The 27,828-nt window shown below is 42.6% G+C and overlaps 1 protein-coding gene across 2 annotated transcripts in view; it reads left to right on the forward strand.

Moving 5' to 3' along the window:
* RAP1A (RAP1A, member of RAS oncogene family) overlaps window positions 1–21,122 on the forward strand; it is a 42,798-nt gene extending 21,676 nt beyond the window's left edge. For both annotated transcript variants that reach the window (XM_066600032.1, XM_066600033.1), the window contains exons 3-9: window positions 4,098–4,187; window positions 6,484–6,552; window positions 8,059–8,115; window positions 10,045–10,185; window positions 11,939–12,082; window positions 19,047–19,165; window positions 20,370–21,122. In XM_066600032.1, coding sequence (XP_066456129.1) covers window positions 4,131–4,187; window positions 6,484–6,552; window positions 8,059–8,115; window positions 10,045–10,185; window positions 11,939–12,082; window positions 19,047–19,136 — 558 coding nt within the window. In that variant the 5' untranslated portion in view covers window positions 4,098–4,130 and the 3' untranslated portion in view covers window positions 19,137–19,165; window positions 20,370–21,122. The remainder of the gene's footprint in view (window positions 1–4,097; window positions 4,188–6,483; window positions 6,553–8,058; window positions 8,116–10,044; window positions 10,186–11,938; window positions 12,083–19,046; window positions 19,166–20,369) is intronic.
* The last annotated feature ends 6,706 nt before the right edge of the window (window positions 21,123–27,828 follow it).

The raw sequence follows: 27,828 nt of genomic DNA on the forward strand, positions 1-27,828 counted from the left end.
TGTATTAGCCTGCTAGCAGCACAGCGTGTACTAATAATAAAATATTAACCCCCTCTTTTAAGCTAGAACACCAAGAATGGAGAAAGCGCTACCCTAGACTAGTTGGTGACATCAACTCTTCTACTTCCTTGGGTCACAGCGTATCCTATAGTCAGATGTCATTTATAGTCTGAGAAATATATGGTAATGTCTGCTATTGAGCGCACAGACCCCTGCACTGTTTAGTTAATGCCAAAAAACATGCGTGCTTTTCTATATGACAGCCCCCAATGCATTGCGTACCATGTTTCTGATGTGTTTAAAACCCATTAAAAAATGTCCTGCTAATAACTGCATATAACACAGGCCTACAGCATCCACGTAATATGCAGTAATCATATGGCCGTGCGCCGCCGGCTTTAATGGGAAGGTCTTAATAGAATACTTACTGGCTTGGTACATTTCACTACATATGTTGTGCAGCGTCATGAGATTGACCAAAGGATCGCATGCTTGCTTCTCTGGATCTAGTAAATACTGAGATGTTAAGGGCTTAGAGCATGATCGTATCTGTTTGTGGGCTCAGTTTTATTGTTCTGTCTTGGAGACAGAAAAAATGGATCCCAGCAGGGGGAACAAATGAGTCTTCTGAATACTCAGACTCCCCTCCCTGAGCCCAGCAACTACTACACCGTAGCCTGTAAGTGACCGCTGCAAAGAGGAGGCCACATATTGTGCTTGTCGGCTTCCCGTCAGGAAGCTCGGGCTTATTGGCTATTTTGACAGAAGCAAGTATTGTTGCACTGATGACACAGTAATGGCTTGTTTCATACTTGTGCACAATTTGTTGGAAAATCTAATGTAGGAGTGTGAAGGCACGAAAACAATGTGCTGGATGTGAACAGTTACAGATTGTTCTCAGGGGCACATCGCAGCGTGACAGTTCTGTTGTGGAGAAAGGAAGGAGCGCATTCAGGTCTCACTCAGATGGCTGGATTTCCCATCTGTGTACTGCCTGTATATTAGGCCATTCACATAGACCAATGCATCATGTGAAGATAAAAAGCAAAAATCGCAACTTGTCTTAGTCACGCCCTTATCATGGATGAGCATGGGACATGCCCCTGACCCTGCAGGTCAGACTGCACACGGATTGGTGTCCCTGAGCTGTCCGATGAGTATTGTGCCTAGGATTCTCTGGCACAACTTTCTGCTGTCTGATTTGGAACTTATTCGGACAGGTGTTTATCGGCCGGGTTTTCATGCGAGCCCGATATACACTGTCCCTCTCTGCAAGGAGAGGAGGCGGGACATGAGTTGGTGCACTGAGCTCCCGCCCCTTGCCACTGCTTGCAATGGGAGGGGGTGGAACTTGGCTTCGCCTCTGTCCCACCCATCCCATTGCAAGCAGTGGCAAGGGGCAGAGAGGGGGCGGGATCTAGTGCACTAGCTCCCTGCCAGGCCCGCCTCCTCCCCCTTGCAGAGAGGGACAGCGTATATCAGCCGTGGGGGGCCATCAATAAAACATTAAACTGAAGAGGGTAGTAATGTATCTTGTCACCACCAGAAGCTTCCGATTGGCTGATGCTATGTGTGCTATAGTATATGGATTGCTTCAATGTGGCTGACAGCCGACACACCGCACTGATGGACCTGTGGGCCAGAGTAGTACAGCAAAGGAGTGTGCAGCACTACAGAGCCACAGAGGGACGGAGGTGTGATGCGGCACCCAGACTGCAGAAGGCTGCAGCCAAAACACGGTTGCGGACCACAGCGCTTTTTCACAGCGGCAAACATAAAGGCAGACAGAGGCTGGGACATGGGAGCCACTGTGCACATTACAGCCCACACACTCAGATAATCCAAATCGCCCGAGACAGTGAGTGCGGCAGTATAGTGCCACGCAGGGCACACAGCACAGCAGCAGCCAGCGTACAACGCAAAGCGGGGGGCGAGGGGAAAGTGACAGTTGGCCACCCGTGACTGCGGCAGCAGTGCACATTGCAGGACACACGGGTGTTCCCTGTCACTGTGGCCGGCCAACCCACGTCTCCACCCCTAGTTACTGTGGAGACAATGTTATAAGGAGGGAGCGCTCACTGATCCGATAACCATGGTTGATGAATAATAGCTGGACAGATAGATCCTGAGGTTCCCGTTCATGCAGGTGGATGAAGACACTGCAGAGCGACTTGAGATGGCCCCCAAACAATTAATTGATGGGGGAAAGCATACAATAAAGAAGAAAAGAAAACAATCTCAGCGCTCAAGAACAGGATACCAATTAAACTGTAGAATTAAATGTGGCAATAGACTTACTTCACGGAGGCGTCCGTGAAGTAAGTCTATTGCCACATTTAATTCTACAGTTTAATTGGTATCCTGTTCTTGAGCGCTGAGATTGTTTTCTTTTCTTCTTTATTGTACTGTGGAGACAAGATACACCAGTACCTGCGAGTCATTGGTGTAAACAGCAATCGTCCGGTCATTTACATTCACTAGAACAGTCAACAAAAATTGTGAACTATTTATCTGCCCATATAAACTGGAGTGAACAAGCGGACTGTCATACTTCGCTCATGTGAACAAAGTCCCAATCTACACTGTGAGAGAACTAGAGGTGCAGCACAGATGACAATTCTTCATGATAGAGCATGTCTCTCGGATCACCAAGGCTCTCTCTCACTGTCTGCCATGTTAAAATGTTATCGGTCTGAAAACCATTATACCAATAAAACCCCCAAGTAAGCATTAGTAGCGCAAGAATCCTTAACATTTTGCCTTAGTTATTGGTCTTAAATGATTACCAATTGGTTAGGTTGGCAGAGTGATGGGGCTTAGCTGTTCATCTTGTCATAAAGTGCCTCTGTCAAGGACAGTGGGGTCAGTTGGTCCATGTGTATGTCTGAAGTCATGCCTTCTACTAGCTATGGAAGCAGTGTTGCCAGTCTGCGGTCTTATTCCGTATGTTACAAAGCTTACAATACCATAATGCTAGCATAAGTTACGCTCCCATTTTTGTTTGTTCTCGGTGTGCATGCTGAATATTTGCTACAATTATGGAGTAGTCGGACCGCTGCATTATTACAGCCGAAACAGAAATCCTCAAACGTGATTGATTGATAGAATAAACATAGGAACATTAGATGTTTATTGCTCGCTGTGTCATTCTCCTTATTTGTCAGGGGAAACAGGAGGGGTGAAGAAGTATCTCAGAAGTTAGAAGGAGACAGATTGCCATAAAAAGGCATAATTCTGCTAAGCTGGGACATGGAGGAATTACTTGGAAGAACAGCGCGTTGGAACTTGGCAAAGGGGAGCCATGTCCTCTGAGAAATCCCTAAAAGCCATATATACTCAGAGTAGGTTTTCATTATGTGCCGCTTTATTTATTCTAACAGTTGGAGTTGGGGGCTTGATATAAACGGTAAATCAGTTTGATTTCCAGTAACCACTGCTACCTTGTGGAAACCTGAAGTGGATCTTGGTATGACAGTATATTTAGAGATCTATGTCATTTACAGATCATAAGCATAGGTTTTCAGTTTATATTCCCCTACTATGTTTGTTTTTTTTTTTTTTGTTTGTTTTTTTGTTTAATCTTCTAATCTCCCTGGCATCCAATAACATCAGACCGGACAAAGATCACCAAACCTTCTAGAACTGCAGTTTTACTCTAATGCCTTATTAAAGTGTGTGGTGTGTCCTCGCAATATCACTGACCTCAGTTGGAGGGTGTGGGATTCTTAACAGCATTATACTCTGCACTTTTCTTCTGGCTTCCAGATCACATGACCATCCCTCTGACAAAACGCTTTCTTGCAGTTAATGAATCGGAATGCTAGCTGCTGAAAAGAGAACCTAGCAACCAATCACAACTTTAATTTTCAAAAGCAGAATATGATGTAATCCAGCGGTTGGACTTTCACGGATCAGCATGTTGTTCCCTACCTTGCTGAGATAGGAATACCCCTTTAAATCCCCAAAGTATCCATGCATCTTTACAATAAAATGTGGCAGGGATTTCCTCTGGAACTATTTTTTGTTCTCATGTGGGGTGGGGAGGAGCTGTCTCTTTATATGTATAGTAGTCTTAATTTTTTTCCCACCTTTTACAGTTTGCATCAGCATTTGACAAACCAAAAACCATAATGCGCGAGTACAAGCTCGTGGTCCTTGGTTCTGGAGGAGTTGGGAAATCTGCACTGGTAAGTACATTCTAAAATACCATAGACTAACTTTTTAGTTCTAAAAATAAAGGGAAGGTCCACCTTCAAATAAGAACATGCTGTGTACATGTGAAGTAACACTATTTCTATCCACTATGACTTATAATCTGCATCTCTGTACAGGAGAAATGAGCAGTGGAGATGTGATTTCTGTAGTTAAGAGCTCATTCGCATCAGTGTCTGAGGCTCCTTTAGGAATGTGGATTCGGCTGGCGTTCATCAATGAATATGGGCACTATTTACGGTGTTAGAATGAATAGTATTACCTCTGTTCTGAAGCTAGAGGACAGATAACACAGATCACAATTTGCAATAGGTTTTGGAGACTGGTTACCTCTCCCATTCTCTGCAACCTGAGAAGGAGAGCTGCAGTAGGTTTTCCCTACACGGGTGGTGACCACTGTGGTACTTTGTAGAGTAATGTAGGCAAAGGGGACACCGCGCTATCCCAGTCCTATGGCTGTCATTCTAAGAGTCAACTAGGCTCCCAGAGGTTGGACCTGCACCCGTCATATAATGTTGGCATATCCTAGCCATCTGCTATAAATAAAACCTTTTTTATTTTTATTTTTTTGCACTGTAAAAAAATTGGAATCGCACAGGCATTGAGAGCAGGTACTATAGACACTTCCTGTTTGTCAGCTCTGCTGTGTAGAATGGGGAAGAATGCTCATTCTTATTACCATCAAGGGGTGAGCTAGTTAGTGCTGTCTCTGGTGTAATGCTGGAGGTCTAGATGAGGCAGGATGATGGTTACACTGCAAACTATTGCCTATAGTGTTTAATTTTTTGCCAAGACCAGCTGGTAATCTTGCATATATGGGGGCCTACAGACTCTCTTGATGGCAAATTTTAAAGAGGAAGAAGAATTGAGCATATGGGTTCTGACATGCTTGCTTGAGGGAATCTGGAGGATACACTGTTGCCTAAAAGGGCATTTTGTAGACCTGGATATCAAGTGTATGTACAGCCTTAAAAGGTGTTCTCTGCGAACCCTTTTACATGTGTCTGAAATGTCATAAATGTAGAGCAAAGACTATAAGACACTTTTCACCAGAAAAATTGGCATTTTCAATTGTTAATCTGCCCCATTATTTCTCTTCTACAGACCTATATCTCAGTAACTAAACCCAATGCATAAGACCACTTCGGTAATATTACATACAGGAGAATACGCCTCACTTCTGCTCCATCACAAGAGAACAAATGAGGCTGTTAAACATTCTCATCTTCTCCGCTTTTGTTTGGACAAGTTCATCAAACATTATGCAAGATCAAAGGTTATTCCCATGCAGCAACCTGTCCAGATGGGCGGCTGGGATGTGGCTTCTGTGCAGGAGCCGATGGAACATGTTTTCCCACTTGTCACCGATGAGCCAAATAGACGTGTGTAGTGTAAGCAGTAAGCTAAAGGGATATTGTACAGCACAAGAGGGCTACTGAAGTACGCTGGCAGTGCTGTAGTGGGCCGTGCAAGGACATTCCAAAAGGAAGAAATGGCAGATTTAATGTTATTTAAAAGGCTTGTGCAGAAGTGGGGGGAAAAGGGGATGTCCGGAAGACACCACTTTTTTTTTTTTTTTTTTTTCTTTCCCCTTCCTCTGTCAACGTAACCTTATGAGGGCTTTTTTTCTTTTACAAGTTGTAGTGTTCAGTGCCTTCGTTTTGGCATAGACAGACATACCTTTTTTATCCCTTAACTTTTATTAACCCTGCATGTATAGCAATCAAAACAACATCTTGCCTGCGCCATGTTTGTAACTAAAAAAAAAATTATATATTTTGCACAGGGGTTAAGTTAAAACCTTTTATGTTATGCCACAAATCGGTGTTTGAAGAAGTGGCATTGCCACATAAGGCCTTCTACTGTCTACATGAAGAGTTAGTGTGTGTCTGTATGGGGAGAGGCAGGGTTTACTAGATCAGAGGTCTTTTTTAAAGCCTAATGTGTTGAAGTAGTTGATTGTAGCCGAGACAATGTGCCAAAGCTTGAAAGGGTTAGCAGAGTTCTTTAAAATAAAAATTAAAAAAATTTGTGCTCCCCTTGTATATAAAGGAAGGGTCCCATGCTCCCGGTTATGTGCAGGTAAGTATAGGATTTCATCTTTAGACATGGGATGCACAAAAAATATCTAGTCTATGGCCAGCTTAAAATTGATGGTCTCTAAAGATTTGCAATACGTTCTCTTGAAGCAAGACAGAATAGATATGTGTTTATTGTAATGCCAAAATTGCTGAGTTAGTTTTTGTATAATTGTCCCATTTTTCTTTCTAGACAGTGCAGTTTGTTCAAGGAATTTTTGTGGAAAAATATGACCCTACCATAGAAGATTCCTACAGAAAGGTAAACCGCATTAAAGGAATGTTTTAGCGTAAAAAGGGGTTTTCCAGGCAGCGCCTGCTGTCAGTGCCAGGCTATATCGGGGTTGCAGCGGAAGCCGCTGCTCCGAACCAGTGTAGTGGCCGGAGCTTGTAATTGCTCATTGAAATCAATGTGAGCTGAGTCTGCAATTATGAGCACCGGCCACTACTCTGGGTTGGAGCAGCGGCTTGTGCTCCAACCCAATTATAGCCTGGCACTGACAGCCGGTGCTGCCTGGAAAACCCCCTTAACTCAGGTGTCCAAGTCGGTATTAGTGTATCTTGACGACACCAGGAAGTCCTGGTGGAGACCAGACTAACTGCCTAGTAACGCCCCCAGAATCTCATTGGCTATAGAGAAGGCTCATCAAGTCTTGGCAGCTCAGTTGAATGATTCTGTCCCCTGTGAATACAGCTGTATGCTCCTGCTTTGTAATTCCCGGCCACCTGATCGCCCCTGCTTCCCCCTCCCGGCTCCCCAGATGTAAATACTACTCTCCGCACCCCACTCCCCTCCTGTGAATAGTGGTCACTGTGGCCGCTTGCCGCCTGTTAATACTGCTCCCCCGTACAGCATCTAGAGTTCCAGCTCCTAAACACCTCCCCGCAGGTGCACTTTGTTGGCTGTCCAAGTAATCCTTGCTGCTGCAGTTTGCTGTCCGCGGCTAAGCTCACACATGCTGCTCTTTTTTTCCGTGAGGCTGCGCTCCCCTCTGCTGCAAGTTCAGTCACCGGCCGGTCCATGCTGCGGCTCCATCTCCACTCACAGCTGACTTCACAGCTCCTGTTCCGCCTCCTCTCCGCAGATGGCCAGACCTCCGTAATGTCGTGCACGGCGCCGGCTGGATATCCACGGCAGTGGTATATGTATAGCTGCATCCTGTGTATTGATTGCTGGGTGTTGTGGACGGTTGGGGTTAAGGATGATGTTCCTTCTAGGCTTACATTATTAATTGTTAATATTTTCATGTTGCAACATGCAATGACTGACAATGAAAGAACATCATCCCTTACCTTAACCGTCCACGGCACCCAGCAATCAATACACATTGTGCTGCTAGGACCTTTCTGATGTCACCCAATGGGAGCTGGGGTGTGAGAGGGCCGTTTTCCCTCTCAAACCCCTAGCTTCCTGGTGGTGTCAAGATACACTAATACTGTCCGAGTCAGGTTCTCATCACGCTCTTGCATGCAAGTCCTTATCTTAATAATCTGTATGATGGCCATATACGTAGTATTGGGTCATCACAAGATATAGTTTGAGACTACAAGAAGGTGGAAAACCAGCCCCGCTTCCTTCCTCTGCATCTGCTTCAGATTTTTCCATTTTAGTAACCTACCTATTGAAGTGAGAGACCGTAAGATGCCTCAATTAAAACAAGCCTGTGGGTGCTACTTGGTGTGCATACAAGAGTATATATATTATTACATTCATTGGTTCATGGTGCAAAATAAATGGCTTTTGTTTTTTGTTTCTTTTGTTCTGCAGCAAGTGGAGGTAGAAGGACAACAGTGTATGCTTGAAATTCTCGATACAGCTGGAACCGTAAGTGATTTGACAGTCTGTGTGTATATTGTTTTGTTAAACTTGCAAGGCTTGAGAATTTTTTGAAGTCTTCCTTAACCCTTTCAGGACTCAAGATTTTTTTTTTCCTTCCCTTGTTTTCCAAGAGATAGCCATACGAGTTGTACCTTCAAATGTACCATAAAATGTGTGGAAAAAACTTTATACGTTTTGTTTTTTTTAAGTGGAGTGTGCATTTTTAAGTGTCCCACTGTCAGACACAGGAGCCCTGGTTAGCACTATTCCAAACAATGAAGCAGCTGGTATCCACCCAATGAACAGCATGTGACTTACCAGCTTCATTAAGGTTTTAACCAATGGTGACTGGGTCTCCTGCGTTAGATGGTGGACACTAAAGTAGGTGATTTATAGACTTATTTCTTTATTTTTCACGATCTTAGCAGCTTTAAAAAAAAATTGGTTGCAAATTTTCCTATGTGACCGATCATGGTTTTTGTCAGGCAAGCAGTCTGTTATGAACGATTGTTTACATTAACTTTTCAGCCAGTGGATGCCTGAAATGACCAATATTGGCCATGTTGAATGACCATCTTGTGTGGTCATCCTAAGGCTGGGTTCACAGGGGGCGGATTTGCCACGGAAATTCCGTGCAAAATTTTGCCGCGGCAAATCCGCATGCGGCCGCTAATCCCGGGATTAGCCAGCCACGTGCACAAGATTTCTCAGAAATATCGTCCACCCGGGACGGCAAATCTGCTGCAGCTAAGCCGGCAGAAGCCGCTGCTGCGGCGCGGATTTGCTGGCCGCAGCAGGTTTTTTTTTTTCTTCCCACTGCGGCCACGCTCTCCTCTATGGGAGCGCCGGCCGCAGCGGAAGAGCGAGCGGCCAGGCCGCTTCAAAGCAGCTGCGGGTTTTGCAGCAGTGGTTCTCCCGGCGTAAATCTCGTGATTTTTCGCTGTGGCCAAACTGCGAGATTTCCGCCAAGAATCCGCCCTGTGAGAACCCAGCCTTAGGGTGCATTCACGCATTGTAAATTTTGATGCGGATCCTTGCCAAAATCTGCACCATTTGGTATGGGATTTGACATGGACCTGTGGCAGATTTCACCCTTTTGATTGAAGGTGTAATGTCTGCTGTGTATCTGTACCAACGGAGTAAATTTTCCACTGCAGAAAATCTACAGGTGCATACGTGTGAAGTCATTAGAAATGTTCACAGGATCGATGCATATTGGTCTAACAGCATAGGATATAAGGTACAATGCACATCAGTAGCTGCCAGAGGCAGTAGGAAAGCAAATGGTGGAGAGAGACGGAAGACAAGAGTTTTAGAGTGACTCTGAACCTGGGGCAAAATTATGTCTGAGGAAGGGTGGGGCGGGTGTTAGATTATGCGCATTACCTAACCATGGCACAGTGTATTTGTAGTGTTAGTACTCATGTGCTGATTACATGAGTACTGCTAGCCAATCAAAGCAGTGCATCGGTTAGGTAGAGGCTTGTGGCAATCATTTTGGGTGACTTAAACTAAGGCCCAAAACCCGCAGATCAGAGGGCCCATGGCAGGTTCTGGGTCTGGGGGGTTGCTTAAAGGAACTGGAAATCTTCCAGAATGAGCCTAGCTACTAAACTACTAGAAATGCAACACGGCTCAGAGCAAAGAAGGAATAACTGGTTGGGTGAAGCGCGTATTACTGACTAGGCCAACCCAGGGTAACCATATCCGTTAAAATATCTCCATTGGGGTATAGCGGTCAACAATCATGTACCCTAATATGCATCTCCTCTTTTGAACAGTTGAGCATCTGTGTTCTTCATGACACCACAATGGCTTTCTTCACAGCTAGGAGCCAAATGAGAATCTTATAAGAAGCATGTTTTGTCATCTAGCACTTGGGGACTTTCATATGTCAAAGTGTCATATTTTTAACATGATGGTTTTATTTTCTAGGAACAATTCACAGCTATGAGAGACTTGTATATGAAGAACGGTCAGGGATTTGCACTAGTATACTCTATCACCGCACAGTCCACGTTTAACGACTTGCAAGACTTGAGGGAGCAGATTTTGCGAGTTAAAGACACAGAAGATGTAAGTCTGAAACAGATTTAAATGGGTATTGTGCAAATGAACCCATTGAGAAAAAATTGTTACGTTCCCAGATTGCTTGAACGGGTTACTTAGTTATGTTAGACACTATCTTAAAAGACACGAACACTCAGGACATGTACACTGCCTGGATGGTAAAGGGGCTGATTGCATAAAGAAATAACCCTGCATGTAGGTGAGCACAGTGAAGACTGGACAGGGGGACAGATGATGGTAGCGGCTGTAGTCTAACTTTCTGATGTCACTCACAGCTCCCTCCCTGTACAGCAACAAAAAACCGGGAAGTAAAAGGTTTAATGCTGCGCCCTGAAGACAGTGCCTAGAATAATACCCTAAGGGAGCAGGCCTTAATAGGATGCCAAGATTTAAGCTCCAGCCGTTACACTTTTGAAGTCAGAGCCTTGAGTGATCTTAAACTAGAAATCGTGTACCTTTTTGGGGTCTCAGATTTCATACAGAGGTATGAGATGTGCATGCGATAAAAGCAAAGAGTTTTTTTTCTTCTTACTTTGCTGGGCTTTATTTTTCTGTGGCTTTTGCCCTCACTGCAGCAGCATTCATTTCTCCAGCCTAAGAATAGCACAACATGCAGTAAGTCTCTAAGGTCCCCCTGCTGGCGGCTGCAAGTAACGCAAGTGTCATGTTTAACATCGGACTATGCAGCACCAAGCCAGGATGGAAAACATCCTTGGGTGCCTTTTCACTAAGACGAATATTGTAAACGGCCAAATTACATTTTTGTTTGCACTGCTTATTATTATAGTTGTCGTCTTGAGCGCTAGTTTATTTGTCAACACTTCTAACATCAAGAAGAGCTAGGAGTGAGACTGTATATTAAGGCTGGGTTCACACAGTGCGTATTCGCCGCGGTTTATCGTTGCATATCCGCACTGCGGCAAAACCGCTGCATTTGCAGTGCAATGCAGCACAAATGAGTTTTGGAAAAAAGCTGTTCTCACAGGGCAGATTTTTTCCGCACAGCCGCAGTGTGGAAATGCAACTGCGGCGCGGTTTTAAAAGAAGCAGCATGTCCATTCTTCTGTCTTTTCCGCAGCGCTTTTTTGTCCATAGAGCTCTATGGGAGCAGAAAAATACGCTGCAAAAAGTAAAAAAGCGATGCGGAAAAAAACGCTTGCGGAATTTTCCGCAGGAAAATCTGCAAGCCGAAATTAACCTTTGAAGCGGTTTTGCTGCAGAAGTAGTTCTTCTGCGGCAAAACCGAGGCAAGTCCGCCCTGTGTGAACCCAGCCTAAGGTTGTGTTCATAAGTTATACTCCTTTTTTAGGGTGTGGTTTGTTTCCCCCTCCCCCCCTCCCTCCATCAAAATGAGACCCTACTACACAACCTGATGCACTCCATTAGAGGTTAATGCAATCTGTTCATTAGTGGCGGCCCAACATGTGGTGGTCTGGAAATGCATCAACGTTACTTTTTGGGACAGCGACTCGGAGCCCTAATCTCAGTTATGGAGCAGGTTTAAAAGTCCTTGTAAGGTTCACATACCGGCTTATGTTGTGGATTCCACGGTACAGCACAGTTTTTAAAAAGGAGGGGAGGGGGGGGGGGGAGAGGATTTCCCTAATGTTCAGAGGTAAACCTCGGCGGATTGTAGACACGAGTTTCAGGCCTTTTCAGACTTTTTGCTTAGTGTGTGGATGGACTTTTATAGATCGCTGGAGGTGTGCGTTTTCCTCCCAACAAAGTTATGATTGATTTCTATCTTTCCACATTCCAGGTTCCCATGATATTAGTGGGCAATAAATGTGATTTGGAAGATGAGCGGGTAGTTGGCAAAGAGCAGGGACAAAATTTAGCCAGACAGTGGAATAACTGTGCCTTTTTAGAATCTTCTGCAAAGTCTAAAATCAACGTAAATGAGGTGAGTGACCCTTTCATATTTTAAATTGTAGTATTTCTAATGACTGTTGGTGAACCAATAAAAGTTGCTTTTCTTCAATGTAAGAGACTCTGTATATGGGAAAAGGCCAGGGGTATTCAACTAGTGTTTGTAAAGGTCCACATACCTGGGTCTGCCATCAGGTGAAGGGCCGGCAATCCCTGCTAACAAGGATTAAAACATGCTGCACAGTCACACTTGTGTATAAAATATGTTGTGATTATTGCAATACCAGATAGGTTTGTTTTTGTTTCTTACTATTTTTGCCCTAGAGACACTTTACTCCATACTCCATTTGAGGTATTCTTTTCACATCAATAGAGCTGTTTGAAGGACTGTATTTTACAATTTATACCATTTTGGGTTATATATGGTTTTCTGAACCTCTTAGCCAGAATAACAGTTCAACACAGTGCAGTTCTCTCCAGTGATCACATATGAGGACTTCTCTGGTAACACCATTACCAACCAATCCTGCCACGCTTGGAAAATTTCTTTTTACGGCATTTAGTATGCAGAATAAATAGTGATAACCACCTTTTTTGCTATTTTTGTATACTGAAAACTCCTTTTTATTAAAAAAAATAATTTAAATTTTCATTTGTCACCATATTCCAAAATTCATTAAAGGGGTTGTCCCGCGCCGAAACGGGTTTTTTTTTTTTTTCAATAGCCCCCCCCGTTCGGCGCGAGACAAACCCGATGCAGGGGTTTAAAAAAAAAAAAACGGATAGTACTTACCCGAATCCCCGCACTCCGGTGACTTCTTACTTACCTTGCGAAGATGGCCGCCGGGATCTTCACCCACGGTGGACCGCAGGTCTTCTCCCATGGTGCACCGTGGGCTCTGTGCGTTCCATTGCCGATTCCAGCCTCCTGATTGGCTGGAATCGGCACACGTGACGGGGCGGAGCTACGAGGAGCAGCTCTCCGGCACGAGCGGCCCCATTCAGAAGGGAGAAGACCGGACTGCGCAAGCGCGTCTAATCGGGAGATTAGACTCTGAAATTAGACGGCACCATGGAGACGAGGACGCTAGCAACGGAACAGGTAAGTGAATAACTTCTGTATGGCTCATAATTAATGCACAATGTACATTACAAAGTGCATTAATATGGCCATACAGAAGTGTATACCCCCACTTGCTTTCGCGGGACAACCCCTTTAAGTTTTTTTTATTTTTGCACTGACAGCTTTATGAGGGCTTCTTTTTTGTGGAATGAGCTCTAATCTTGGATCCCATTTTTGGGAACATAACACATTTTGATCACTTTTTTTTTTTTTCCCCATTTGAGGCATGCTCAAATTTGCATTTTATTTTCATTATATGGCATTCACTGTGATATAAACGTTAAATTCTACAGAATAGTATAATTACATCGATACCAAATTTACATAACTTTTTTGCAACTCTTTACAATTTTGTGAAATATATTTATTTTACACAGGGTTAAATGATTATGATTTATGTCCTATTATCACGGCCGGTGCGGCTGACATGTGTGCCCTCTGCATAGGGGCTTGAGTTTGTCCTGCTAACGATTTAATCTTGCAGCGGTGGGCTCTGATAGTCTCCTCTGGTTCTAATCTATCTATTGCCATCTCGATCCCAGTTATTATATACTTGTGGGATATAAGCATGGACCAGGGCTATTTGATCTAGTATTATTCAGTTTTATGGAGTTACACAGCTGGTTGCACCAATGTGAACCTGAGCATATGTGTCTCCAGTTTAACTGATTAGCAATAGCAGACTATCAATATCATTAAAATCTGTTTTCATTAATACAGATTTTACCATCTAGTTCGCCCCGTAAATGAGGGCAGGAGCACATATTTGAACTTACCTCTGAGTGATTGACTCTTCTTTATCCTGAGTTAATAACACTCTTGCATGACTATTGTCAATACGGCTTTCTATCCAAGACAATATCAATGTAAATAAGCCCCCTCTTCTGAGGGTTGGAGCAGAAAACTGTATAAAACAAGTAATTCAGTGGGTTGCTCATACCCATATGAACCATTAGTACCCATCCTGATGAAATAGTGACCATATTGGGCACTAAAAGAAACGCCTCGATGTGATGTTTGTTTAACCCCTTAACGACCAATGACGTACCCTTATACGTCATGGAGCGTCGGGGTATGTATGAAGAGAGGTTGCGATGCAACCTCTCTTCATACAGTGCGGGCATCAGCTGTTTATAACAGCTGACATCCGCGGGCAATAGCCGCGAGCGGCCGATCGCGGCATTTAAATCCCCCGAACGATGTTCGGGGGTCCCGCACGCCCCCCCCCGCGGTGAGATCGGGAGAGCCGTGCATGTGTCATGGCAGCCGGGGGCCTAATGAAAGGCCCCAGGGCTGCCTTAGCAGACTGCCTATCAAGCCGTCCCCGTGGGGTGGCTTCATAGGCTGCCTGTCAAAAAGCAATATGACGTAATGCATTACGTCATACTGCAGGAGCGATCAAAGCATCGCATCTTAAAGTCCCCCAGGGGGACTTCAAAGTAAAGTAAAAAAAAAAAATCAATAAAGTTTTTTTTAATTGAAAAAAAAAAAAAGTTGTAAAAGTTTAAATCACCCCCCTTTTGCCATATCTATTATTAAAAAATCTAAATAATAAATTAAAAATATGTATTTGGTATCACCGCGTCCGTAAAAGTCCGAACTATCAAAGTACCACATAATTTTTCCCGCACGGTGAACGTCGTTCGAATAAAGAAATGAAGAACGCCAGAAATGCATTTTTTTAGTTACCCTGTCTCCCAGAAAAAACGCAATAAAAAGCGATCAAAAAGTCGTATGTATTCCAAAACGGTACTATCAGAAACTACAGGACATCCCGCAAAAAATGAAACCTAGCTCAACTACGTCGACGGAAAAATAAAAAAGTTATTGCGCGCACAAAATGACCGCAGAAAATAATTGAAAAAAATTTTATGTCTTTAAAAAAAGAGTATAGTAAAAAAAACCTATACAAGTTTGGCATCGTAGTAATCGTACCGACGCATAGAATATAGTTATCATGTCGTTTTTGTTGCCATTTGTGCGCCGTAGAAGCAAGACGCACTAAAAGATGGCAAAATGTCGTTTTTTTTTCATTTTACTCCACTTAGAATTTTTTAAAAGTTTTTCAGTACATTATATGGTACTTTAAATAGCACCATTGAAAAATACAACTCGTCCCGCAAAAAACAAGCCCTCATACAGCGACGTGGATGGATAAATAAAGGAGTTATGATTTTTTTAAAGGGGGGAGGAAAAAACAAAAATGGAAAAAGAAAAATGCCCGCGTCATTAAGGGGTTAAATAAAGCTCCGGCAATTGGTGATACAAGATATAAGATATAATAGGATGCTCCACAAAGGCTCTTTGTTGTTTGAAGGAGCTCCATAAGAGCAGGGAGTTTGGATATATGATCATCTGGTTTATCCCTACTCTTTACCTTATGGATGGACATATAAGTGATTGAATTAACCTTGAGGGCTATTATTTCAATTAGTATTTTCCTCTATTAGTGGGTGCCAGCACATCCCCAATATTCTTGCTGGTGGAGTCGCATGACTTCTTTTAATTTCACACATAAGCTTTTTTAGAAGGATTTAATAAGTTATTTTTTATATATCAGTAAAGTTCTTTTCGGTGAATAATTTGTTGTAAAAGTTAAAGCACATTTCTGCCACAGTGATTAAATTACATATTTTTATCTATAATTATAATTTCTTTACACTTTTATAATCCACCAATACTAAAGACTACTGCAGTGTATTCTATGGTCCTGTGACGCTGAGTCTTATAGGCTACCATAGATGGCAGACCCAGAGGCCATATTCAAACCACTGGGTGCCACAGCAACCCATTTTTGTGGGTTTCCGATGGGTGACAGAGGGAGACCCCTCTGTCAGCCTTTTTACATGCTGCGATCTCTTGGACCGCAGCACGTAAGGGGTAAATGGTGGGCATCTGTATGTCTCCTGTCCCCCTGTTAGAGCAAGTGCCAGGTTTCTGAGGCAGCACCATAAAAAGGCCTATGGGCTGTTTAGGGGTTAACCTCAACATATAGTTCCATGTAAATGGCACTTTTTCCCCTCATATCCTCATACAGTCCCATGTAAAAAAAAAAAAAAAAAAACTCTCCTTGGCTTCAGACCCTAAATAACCCCCTCCTACATAGGTCCCATGTAAATCCTTCCCCTTCTTTCAGCAGCAGTCCCATGTAGAGCATGCACTGTCCTCCCCGTCTGCTGAGGATATAAGGGAAGGACAGGATCCTGAATGTTGCAGATGAGCACTGTGGCTGATGAGGGCGCACAGCCTCGCGCTTCCTCCACCCCGCTCCTGTTCTGGAGCTGGGGCAGCAATCCGCTTCAGTTCTGGAAGCTGCTATTGTCACGGTTCACACCTCACATTACAGAAATGCTATACAAACTTTTTTGAGGTTTAGAGGCTCTCCAATATTAATGTCAAGAATAAGTTGCCTTTTCTGCCGGATGGTTGAACACAAAGTATAAGGGCTCAATCAACGTCCCTCGTGTGACCATATCTGAGAGTAGCGTACGCTAGAGGGGGAGACGCTGAGTTGCCATCTAGAATTGCCTGTGATTTTGAGTCAGTATTTTGATGTGCAAAGCTGTTTAAATGCTGATGGGACCCCTGTAGGTCCTGATACTCCTGCCCATATAGTGAATGACCATTCTCCCAGTATACAGACTCCTACAGGAAGATCTGTCAATTGCCGTGTGAGGGAGCAGGACCCGCCGGCGCTCTGTATGACTCCTGGCAGCTCTTAAACAGGTTTACCCAAAAATACGGAATTAAATACGGAATTAAATCCTAGAAAAAGATCTATTCTTCATTCTCCAAGCTCGGAGCCCCAACCCTGATCTGCTTCAAGAAATGTCTAGTTCCTTAATGCATTTGCTGATTTGGGGAGAGTGCGGCGTTTGCAGAAGGTTTACAGGAGATCATATGAATAAAATGCAGGTTTGCATTTAAATAGAAAAACGGTGCAGCCACCTACATAAGGGTAAATGCACGTTTTTATTGAAATGCCTTACAATCTAGGAAAGGACTTTATTATTTTTTTTTCTTGTGATTCATTGTAATGTTTGCTTGAAGGAAAGTGACCCGTGACCGCACTCGGCAATTAAGCAAACACACTTTGGGAGTTTCCATGGGTGGAAGCAGTTCTGATTGCAGTAATAGGTGATCTAACGCAGTCAGCTGTGTGCTTGTGGTTTTTTAATATGAAGGGTAACCTTTTTTATTTCCTTTTTGTGTTCCGCATTCTTGTTTTTAAAGTAGATTTTCCAGCAGTCTACAGTATGGGAGCAGGTCTGCTCTACTGATGGCCAAAACAGCACAAGAAACTATTGGGCAACTTTAGCTAAAAGGAGCCCTTGGAATACTATTACAGAGCTTCAGTCCAATGTATCCATGAGGAGAGCGTACTTCTGTTAGTGATTTATGGGGCTGCTGTGTATACTGATGCATCACTGCTAGTAATGGGCGTTGGGAGCCCTCTTCCTGACTAGACTCAGAATTATGGTTCGGTGTATTCTGTTCGCTCCTTTAAGCCAAAATTATTTTTTTTCTTCCCCCTGCTGCTTTGAATGGAAAGCAGACCTGTCCTTGTACCATCTACTTTAAAGGCTATCCTGCCGATCCAGCACTGTAGTCAGGAAGTTTAGGAAGGGCTACCACCTGACTGCTGCAGCCAATCAAAGGTCGCAGCATTCAGGAATGCAGTCCTACTGGCATCATAGTTTCCAGCATCCGAGTGAATGCCAGGAGAATGGCATCTGACAGCAGAGGCCTCGGATTGGCTGTAGCAGTCAGTTGGTAGCCATTCGTACACAGACCAGGAGGATCACAGGGCTGTAATGCCGGATCACTAGGGGAGAGGATGGGTAAGTACTGCTAGTTATTATTTTAACAGATATGGACCAGTTTTAAAAATAAAATATCCTATTGCTCCCAGACACCCCTTTTAATTTTTTTTTTTGGGGGGGGGGGGGTTTGTCTTGTTTTTTTTCTACCTAACATTCATAATGCTAGACGACTTTATGGGAGTCTGTAGTTTTGATATCGCGCTAGCCTGTGTGACTGTAGCCTTGTAGAAGTTTCCACTGCGAACACTTTATTTTAACATTTCTTAGCTGTGTGATTTTTAAACCATAATGACCAAGAGGTGTTGCCATGAATACTGCTTGTACAAGACTGTAGGTATTAGCCCAGCCAATGCCGGAATAGCATCGAAAAAGAGCGGTATAAATGAAATGCTTTGGAAACTTTTTTTCTCTTGTGGACCAATAGCAGTTTTTAGGGAACAGAACCATTTCCAACTGCAGAAATAATGCCTAGAAGTGCACTGTGGTGATGGTGCTAAGTCACTAGTTCCTGACAGAATAAGCTCGTCAACAAGCTAAGACCAGGAGGGAGGAGGGAACCTTGGCAGGCCACTTGCCATAAGGCTTTAGTAGGGGTTTATTTTTTGTTTTAGCTTTGTTTTTGTTTTTTTCAGAAAGCGTTAATTGGTTTTCCAGACTTGTATGGATGACCCATCTTCAGGATAGGTTATCAATAGTAGATCAGTGGAGGTCTGACAACAGCCACCATTGCCAATCTGCTGTAAACTGGAGCCGCTGAGTGCTGGAAACGCAGCCCTGTACACCGTGCAGTGGCCTGAATTGGTAATGCAGCCTCAGCCTTTTTTGACTTTGAATTCAGTACCATTCCAGGCTGTTGTACAATGTAGGCAGTAGCTCCAGTAAATGGCTGATCAGCAGGGGTGCTGATTGTCGGACCCCTCTAAAGTGCTATTGATTATCTTGAGGACAGGTCATCAATAGTATAAGCCTGGAAAGTGGCTTTAAATATGTTGAATGTTCATTTTGTCTAGGCATCGCCATTGCTTCTTGATAACCGTATTTTTTTGTTTTAGATCTTTTATGACTTGGTCAGACAGATAAATAGGAAAACACCAGTGGAAAAGAAGAAACCTAAAAAGAAATCATCATGTCTGTTGCTCTAGATATGTGGTGAGCAGCAGGTCTGAGCCAGGTGAGCTGTAGAGAGGTGTATGTTAACGTAATGCCGGCACCCTGTTACAAGAGCTAGTCTCTTTTAGAGGACAATAAAATATTTCTGTGGGTAGAGAGTATGGGGCTTTTTTACACACACCCTATCTCTTTAATGTTCTTTTCAGTGCAGCAATCACTCTGATTCCAGAAGAAGATCCAGCAGTCATGTGCCGCCATCCATTGTACACATGACCGCTCAGCTAATCGCTGGCTTCAGCAGTGATGCTACCATCCATTGCATGTGACTGCTGAAGCTAGTGCAACAGGGATGCAGCAATGAAATGGCTACCAGGGCTATTATGTATTTCCTCTGACTCCTTGCTCTATTATAATACAGGTTCTGTAAAAGTGAGGTTACACTCCATGGAGTTTATACTGTTGAGCCAGTTTCACATGAGCATATTACGGGCCCTTTAATACAGATTAGTGTCCCATCTTGACGATTGGTCTACTGACTCAACTCCGAGCATCGTAGAAATCTTATCCGAGAAACCACACTTGCGCTGGTACTACATTGGCTCATCTTTGCACAGTAGCTACAACCTATAGAAGGAAGGCTGTTTTGAAATGGCTTTTTACAATGTATGTTTGGCTTATGGAATAGGAAAGCCCATAGCGCACATGCTGCATATTTCAGCAATGGCCTTTTTATACAGGCCGACAGTTGGGTAAACGACTGCACAATTGCTGACCTCACTGCTAAGGTCGGCGGCACTCGTGCACAGCATTTACATTGACAGACTTCACCACTGGGTCGCAGGCTTCTCACTCAGCGCTTCACCTTCTACGTGAAGTGCTGAGCAGGGAACGTTTAGAACAACAAGTCCGTGATCTAGCGATGGATTTTTAAGCTGACTAAAGTCTGCTTAACGATTGAATGAAAAGTGAGCGATTTTTGTACATTTTTACACTGAATGATTTATCATTCATTTGAACTAATTGTGAGAAATGATCATCCCATGTGAATGGCCCAGAAGGCTCTGTATACCCGTCAGATAGCTGAGGGTCTTGACATATACCAGCCCTGCAGATGCCAAAAAGTAAACCTAACTAAAATCTATGATGCATCATGGAGTAACATGACAGTTCATTTTGCATACAATAACATTTTAGGTGTTTTGTTTTTTTTACCTTTGCTATTGTACGATATGAAACTTACCTCCTTTTCTCTCTCTGCATTGCAGACTTTAGGAATGAAGAACTGTTGCCTGGTTGGAAAGTGCCAGCATTCCAAAATGTATAAAAGATATCCAATCCTAACTTAACATATCTGAAAGAGGCTCCTTCTGTTTTATATACTGTATTATGTGAAGACTTTAGCTCTCCAATACTGTTTGCACAAGGTTCCCTGGCAATGATTTAGCTGTTTCTCTCTGAAAATAAAGACACCGTTGTGTCAACTTTTGCAATAGTGGCGCTCACAGATGTGAAAATAAACATACTTGACTCGATTCTGAATGATTGAGAGCATGAATGCATTTCAAATGTAAAATATTGCTAGTTTAATTACTTAAAATGATTTTCATATTGACTTCTCTTCCAAATCCTCTCCCTAGTCATGCCTGTGTCAAGCACTAAAAATGTAGCCATTTATAGTTTTTCTTTATAAATATATAGAGAGAGATATATATCCCCTGTAATGAACTCAATGGGGCTAATACCTTTTTGAGTCACGGTGACTTCATTTTATATTTAAAACTTCTGGGTTTACTATAACTTTCATCTTGCCATTATATTATAATTAAAACAAACAATTTTGTGCATAATGCTTTGGGAGGGGTGGGGGGTCTTTTATAGGAAAACTGGGATACTGATTTCTATGGATTTCAAAGCTGAAATATATAATATACTAAAACAACTCTAATATTGCTTCTTGTGTTTACTGTCACAAATTAAATTACAGCTTTTATGAATGATTAAATTTTAGTACATTTTCATTTTCTCGATTGTGTGTTTTTGTTACACCTTTCCATGCTGCCATTTTATTTGACTATAGACCAGTGTTTCCCAAACTCCAGTGCTCACGACCCCCCCAACAGGATATCCTATAGAGAACACCTGTGACTGTCTGATGCACTGACAGCTACATCACCTGTGTAATACTAAGGGAGGCCTGAAAACCTGTGTGTATATATTGGGACATGGAAAAAATGAGAAAAACCAAATCCTGCCATATGTACACTAGCCACTAAACCGAATGGGCTGATACTTCCTATTGATATTTTTCAGTAGTCATCTCATTATTACAGGCAGGATTACAATAAAAAGCAACACCTGTTTATATAGATAACACAGAAGCCACCATTCAGGTGATGGTCACAGCTAACCTCTTCCCCTCTCCCTGCACAATGACCTCCTAGGCATGTTTTGTGACGTGTGTAGAACACTCTGAGAAGTCAGTCCTCTCCTGTCAATGGCGCATGTGGTTGCTGTACAAAACAGGAATACTTGGATTTTAGGCTTGGTGACGGAATCAAAACTTAAAATTCGTTTTTTTTTTTGTTTTTTTTAAGTGTACATAGTGACAAGGAAAATAAAAGCAATCTCCAAAATGGGAGAAAAAAATGTTTAACACTAATTTAAGCAATGTGTTATTTTCTGATTACAAATTACATTTAAACCATTGCATTTCACTAAGTTACACTTTATTTTTGTATCGTGCTTTAACAGTGAAAGGAGGCTGGTTAGAAGCAGCTGATCAGTGAGGCCCTTTAACATATATATATATATATACACTACCGTTCAAAAGTTTGGGGTCACATTGAAATGTCCTTATTTTTGAAGGTAAAGCACTGTACTTTTCAATGAAGATAACTTTAAACTAGTCCTAACTTTAAACAAATGCACTCTATACATTGCTAATGTGGTAAATGACTATTCTAGCTGCAAATGTCTGTTTTTTTGTGCAATATCTACAAAGGTGTATAGAGGCCCATTTCCAGCAACTATCACTCCAGTGTTCTAATGGTACAATGTGTTTGCTCATTGGCTCAGAAGGCTAATTGATGATTAGAAAACCCTTGTGCAATCATGTTCACACATCTGAAAACAGTCTAGCTCGTTACAGAAGCTACAAAACTGACCTTCCTGTGAGAAGATTGAGTTTCTGGAGCATCACATTTGTGGGGTCAATTAAACGCTCAAAATGGCCAGAAAAAGAGAACTTTCATCTGAAACTCGACAGTCTATTCTTGTTCTTAGAAATGAAGGCTATTCCATGCGAGAAATTGCTAAGAAATTGAAGATTTCCTACAACGGTGTGTACTACTCCCTTCAGAGGACAGCACAAACAGGCTCTAACCAGAGTAGAAAAAGAAGTGGGAGGCCGCGTTGCACAACTAAGCAAGAAGATAAGCACATTAGAGTCTCTAGTTTGAGAAACAGACGCCTCACAGGTACCCAACTGGCATCTTCATTAAATAGTACCCGCAAAACACCAGTGTCAACATCTACAGTGAAGAGGCGGCTGCGGGATTTTGGGCTTCAGGGCAGAGTGGCAAAGAAAAAGCCATATCTGAGACTGGCCAATAAAAGAAAAAGATTAAGATGGGCAAAAGAACACAGACATTGGACAGAGGAAGACTGGAAAAAACTGTTGTGGACGGATTAATCCAAGTTTGAGGTGTTTGGATCACAAAGAAGAACGTTTGTGAGACGCAGAACAAATGAAAAGATGCTGGAAGAATGCCTGACGCCATCTGTTAAGCATGGTGAAGGTAATGTGATGGTCTGGGGTTGCTTTGGTGCTGGTAAGGTGGGAGATTTGTACAGGGTAAAAGGGATTCTGAATAAGGAAGGCTATCACTCCATTTTGCAACGCCATGCCATACCCAGTGGACAGCGCTTGATTGGAACCAATATTATCCTACAACAGGACAATGACCCTAAACACACCTCCAAATTGTGCAAGAACTATTTACAGCAGAAGCAGGCAGCTGGTATTCTATCGGTAATGGAGTGGCCAGCGCAGTCACCAGATCTGAACCCCATTGAGCTGTTGTGGGAGCAGCTTGACCGTATGGTACGCCAGAAGTGCCCATCCAACCAATCCAACTTGTGGGAGATGCTTCTAGAAGCGTGGGGTGCAATTTCTCAAGCTTACCTCAACAAATTAACAGCTAGAATGTCAAAGGTGTGCAATGCTGTAATTGCTGCAAAAGGAGGATTCTTTGACGAAAGCAAAGTTTGATGTAAAAACAATGTTATTTCAAATACAAATCATTATTTCTAACCTTGTCAATGTCTTGACTCTATTTTCTATTTCTATTTTCTATTTTCATTTCACAACGCATGGTGGTGAATAAGTGTGACTTTTCATGGAAAACACAAAATTGTTTGGGTGACCCCAAACTTTTGAACGGTAGTGTGTGTGTATATATATATATATATATATATATAATTTTTTTTTCCATCTTTCCTCTCCTGACTGTCTTTCACACTCTTGAGGCTATTTCTGTATTGCCACAACTTCCATGCAGTGTAGCCCCCTGTCGGATGCTTATCGAGCACCATCTTGAGGCTGAGATTTTTTTTTACTTTGTTTTATATTTATCCCATGATATACAGACTGGAGGATGAGCCGTGATCACAGCTTTTATAACGGACAGGAAATGTGTGATCAGCAGTTTGCTGTTGTATAAATCTAACACATCACACACACTGAGAATTTGACTACAAAATGTATACAGACCTCTAAGCAAATCTGAGCTGTCCTGAATTCCGACCCCATGACCATCTGAGGAAAAATAGGCTGGGATCTTCAGACAGAAATAACTAACCAAGGTAACATTAGCTTATATCTTCTGGGGGAAGATGGTTACATAACCAATAAATCACTGGTGTGGTATTGCCAAGGCAGTGTTCACATAGAATGCATTTGCAAAGTCTTTAGCCCCTTTCACTTATGTTTTATGGGGTGGCCTTGTGCAAAAAAAAGGCCATGTTTCCCCCATCCTTTTACACTGAATATCCAATAATGACAAAGTCAAAACGATGTTAAAAATCCTTGTAATTGTTTTAAAAAGGAAAATCTAGTGTTCTCCATTGACCTAAATATTCACACTCTTTGGTGTGACACTTGAAATTTAGCTGTGGGGCCTCTCACTTCTGATCAGCTTTGAGATGTTTCTACATCTTGATTGGACTCCCCTGTAATAAATTTAGTTGACTAAACATACTTTTATATTGACAAAGGTGTCTTAAAATTATCATAGCTCACAATGCGTATCAGAGCCAAAACCAAGCCATGAGGAAAAAACTGCCTGTAGAGCTCAGAGACTGGATTGTGTGGAGGCACAGAGCTGGAGAAGGCTCCAAAAATATTCTCCCCATTATGTTTCCAAAGGTACAGCAGCCTGCAGAATCTTTCAATGGAAGAAATTTTGAACAAGCAGGACTCTTCCTAGAGCTGGCTGACCCACCAAACTAATGGGTAGAAAGGCCTTGCTAAGAGAGGTGACCACATAATGATTACTGGCTCCGAAGATCCTGTGTGGAGGTGGAAGAAACAAGATCAACAATCACTGCAGCACGCCACCAATCTGGGCTTTATGACAGATTGGCCAGAAAGCAGCTTCTCGGTGGGTGGTGGTGGGGTAATTACATGCAAAGCCCACCTGGAGTTTGCTAAAAAGCACCTAAAGGACTCTGACTGAGAAACAAGATTGAACATTTTGGTCTCAATTCTAAATGTATGCCTTGAGAAAACCAGGCGCTGCTCATCACCTGCCCAATACCATCCCTGCAGTGAAGCATGGGGGTGACAGCAGCATGCTGTGGTGGTGGTTTTTTAGCAGCTGGGGCAGGGAGACTGCTCCATTCATCTTTCAATCAACCTTGACCAACATACAGAGATATTCTTAATGAAAACCTTATCGAGACTGCAAGAGACATCGGGCTGGGCAGAAGGTTCACCTAACAAGACAATATAGGAGTGGCTTAGGGGCAACTCTGTGAATGTTCTTGAGTGGCCCAGCTGGCCCCCGGACTTCAATTCAATTGATTTCTGGAGAGACCTGTAAATGGCCATCCACAGATGGTCCCCATCCAACCTGACAGATCTTGTGAGGATCTGCAGAGAAGAATAACAGAAAATCCCTAAATCCAGGTGTGCCAACCTTGTAGCATCATACCCAAGAAAAGTAAATGGTAGAACAGGAGAGACTTCAAAGTCTTTCAGAATTGCTGTTTGTGGCTATATTGATTTCTAGATCTAAAAGTGTACAAAAACTTGAATGTTTTAAGCAAATGCCTTTTAAGCACTCATGGTAAGTTCTGCAACTTTGTATTCATGAGACACAAACTGTACAGAAGAGTGGCTGCGGTTATTAGAAATGAACAATGTGTACCAAAATAGCTGGTGACTACAGGAAGCAACAGCTTAGATTTAGTATTTTTTTTAGGGTGGTTCTCCCCAGAAGCATGTACAATTTGATAATCTAGATCTTCAGAAACTCCATGTCATGTATTTGAAATAAAAAGTTTTCCATAGCTTTGGTCGCTTCCTACTTGCTTAAACCTGGAGTGTTGCGCTGCCTCCACTGCCAGCTTTTAGTCCTATTCTCTTGTTCTATTCCCTCCACCGAGGTGGTGTGTCGTCTGGTCAGGCAGTAACTCCACCATTGAAGATATCGTTCTACTCTCTTCACCACATATGTAAATTCATCCTTCACAATTAACATGACTGTATGGGTTTTGCTCCACCCCCTCTTTTTTTTTTTCCCCTCATCCTCACAGATAGGAATGTCTGATAGTGACTAAAAGAGCACAGCAAAGACTTCCAAGTATTTACCTGGCCCCTAATTCCCCAGAATTGAACTCAATTGAGCATCTGTGGGAACATCTCACTTGTGTTCGCTCTATGGATCCTCCACACTGCACCCTCTCTACCAACTGTAGGATACATTTTAGTCAACATGATTCCAGATACCTGAGACAACCTACCAGCACCTTATTGAGTTGCTCCCATCCCTTTTAAGGGGTGGGCCATGGAAAAGTAGCCCAGCACCACACCCTTATAAAAACTGTCTAAAAGATAATTTTCGCTGCTCATAGCATCTAATCACAGCACAGCTTTCCTCAGCAGTATAAGAAATGAAAGCTGCGCTATGATTGGTTGCTAGGGGCAGCAAGAATGATCTTTTAGACAGCTTTCATAAGGGTGTGGTGCCAGACTACTTTTGTGTAGCTGACCCTGTATAATAGAACAAATACCAAATTTTGTATTCATTCTATTTATTATATTTCTTGATATATTTATGTACTATCTTATCTTTCCCTTGCTATCGGTCTTTTTTTTTATGGAGCACTGGGGTAGAACTTGCCAGATTACTTGGCTGTACTAATGTGTTTTCATTCTGTGTTTGTAGTGCTTTTAATTAAAATCGTCCTGTTTGTTCCTTTTGAACTGTGATAAGCTTATTGTTCATGGGTGTGCACAGTCTTAGTGTTGTTTGTTTGGTTTCGTATTTACTATGTGTTGCATAGGTACCACCACATGTTCATATATATTTAATATATTGCCTACCATCCATGTTCTGTACAAGTACACAAGTCCTGAAACAACGTGTCTATGTACATACTGGTTTAAGGCAGGGAAGGACAGAGCTGTCTGTATTCATAAAGGAACACTGAATGACAATATAGATGTACCAGGCAGTTTATTAAAGTGTGCCACAAGCATGTCTTGATAGGCAATCAGTCATGTCAGTCCTGGGCTCCAGAAGAGCTCAAGCTGCCGTTGCAACCGAATCACACCTCACGATCTCATAACAGGATAGTGGTTCAGGACCCCCGAACACTGATCAGCGCATTTAAATGCCGTTGTCAGAATTAACAGCGACATTTACAAGGGCCAACAGACTCAATCAGCGTTTACACTGATGACATCTGACACCCTTCACGTATGGAGCAGGACCGAACCCTCATTCTGCTCCATAAAAATAAAAAAAACCCGGTCAACCAATATGTAACTGTACACCCTGGGGCATGAAAGGTCAATGGTAGAATAGATATGGGAAGATGAGACGCATGTAATGATTTTGATAATAAATTTACAAAGATGGACTTCGTTTTGGAAATGTTATGCCTCATCAACTACAATCAAAACATGCAAAACCTCAATTCTCCATTGATCACAGACCTATGTAACATTAGTATTAACATGATTTTGATTAAGCTGTTGCATTAATTTAATTAAGTGAATTTTCAACCCTGCCGTATTAGCTACAAGTTGTCGTCGTAACAGAACCAGCACTGCAATGCGTGCCATCACCATGGAAAAACTCGCCTCTCTTAATATCCCAGAAACAGGTTTGCATACAACGGAGCACATATCGTGCCCATGGTAGTGCCCTATTTTATTTTACTAGAACAGTATAGTGTTGGTTAACAGCGGTTTAACAAACTCCATTCCATTTTTGTGTTAAAACTGCTTTGCATCACTTCAGGGAAGTAGCGATCCTCCACTGCAGTTTTTAGTTGTGGCGGAGGATCGCTGAATGGTTTCCATTGTTTTCAATGGGGAAACCTTGCATCGTACTGGCGAGCATCTTGGCAGCCGTGTGATACTATGCCGACCCTATTGAAAACAATGGGTGATGCAAGGTGTTCCAAGGGAACGCCCCAAGATAGGACATGCTGTGA

Source organism: Eleutherodactylus coqui, chromosome 4, assembly GCF_035609145.1.
Source record: "Eleutherodactylus coqui strain aEleCoq1 chromosome 4, aEleCoq1.hap1, whole genome shotgun sequence".
NCBI classification, from domain to species: domain Eukaryota; kingdom Metazoa; phylum Chordata; class Amphibia; order Anura; family Eleutherodactylidae; genus Eleutherodactylus; species Eleutherodactylus coqui.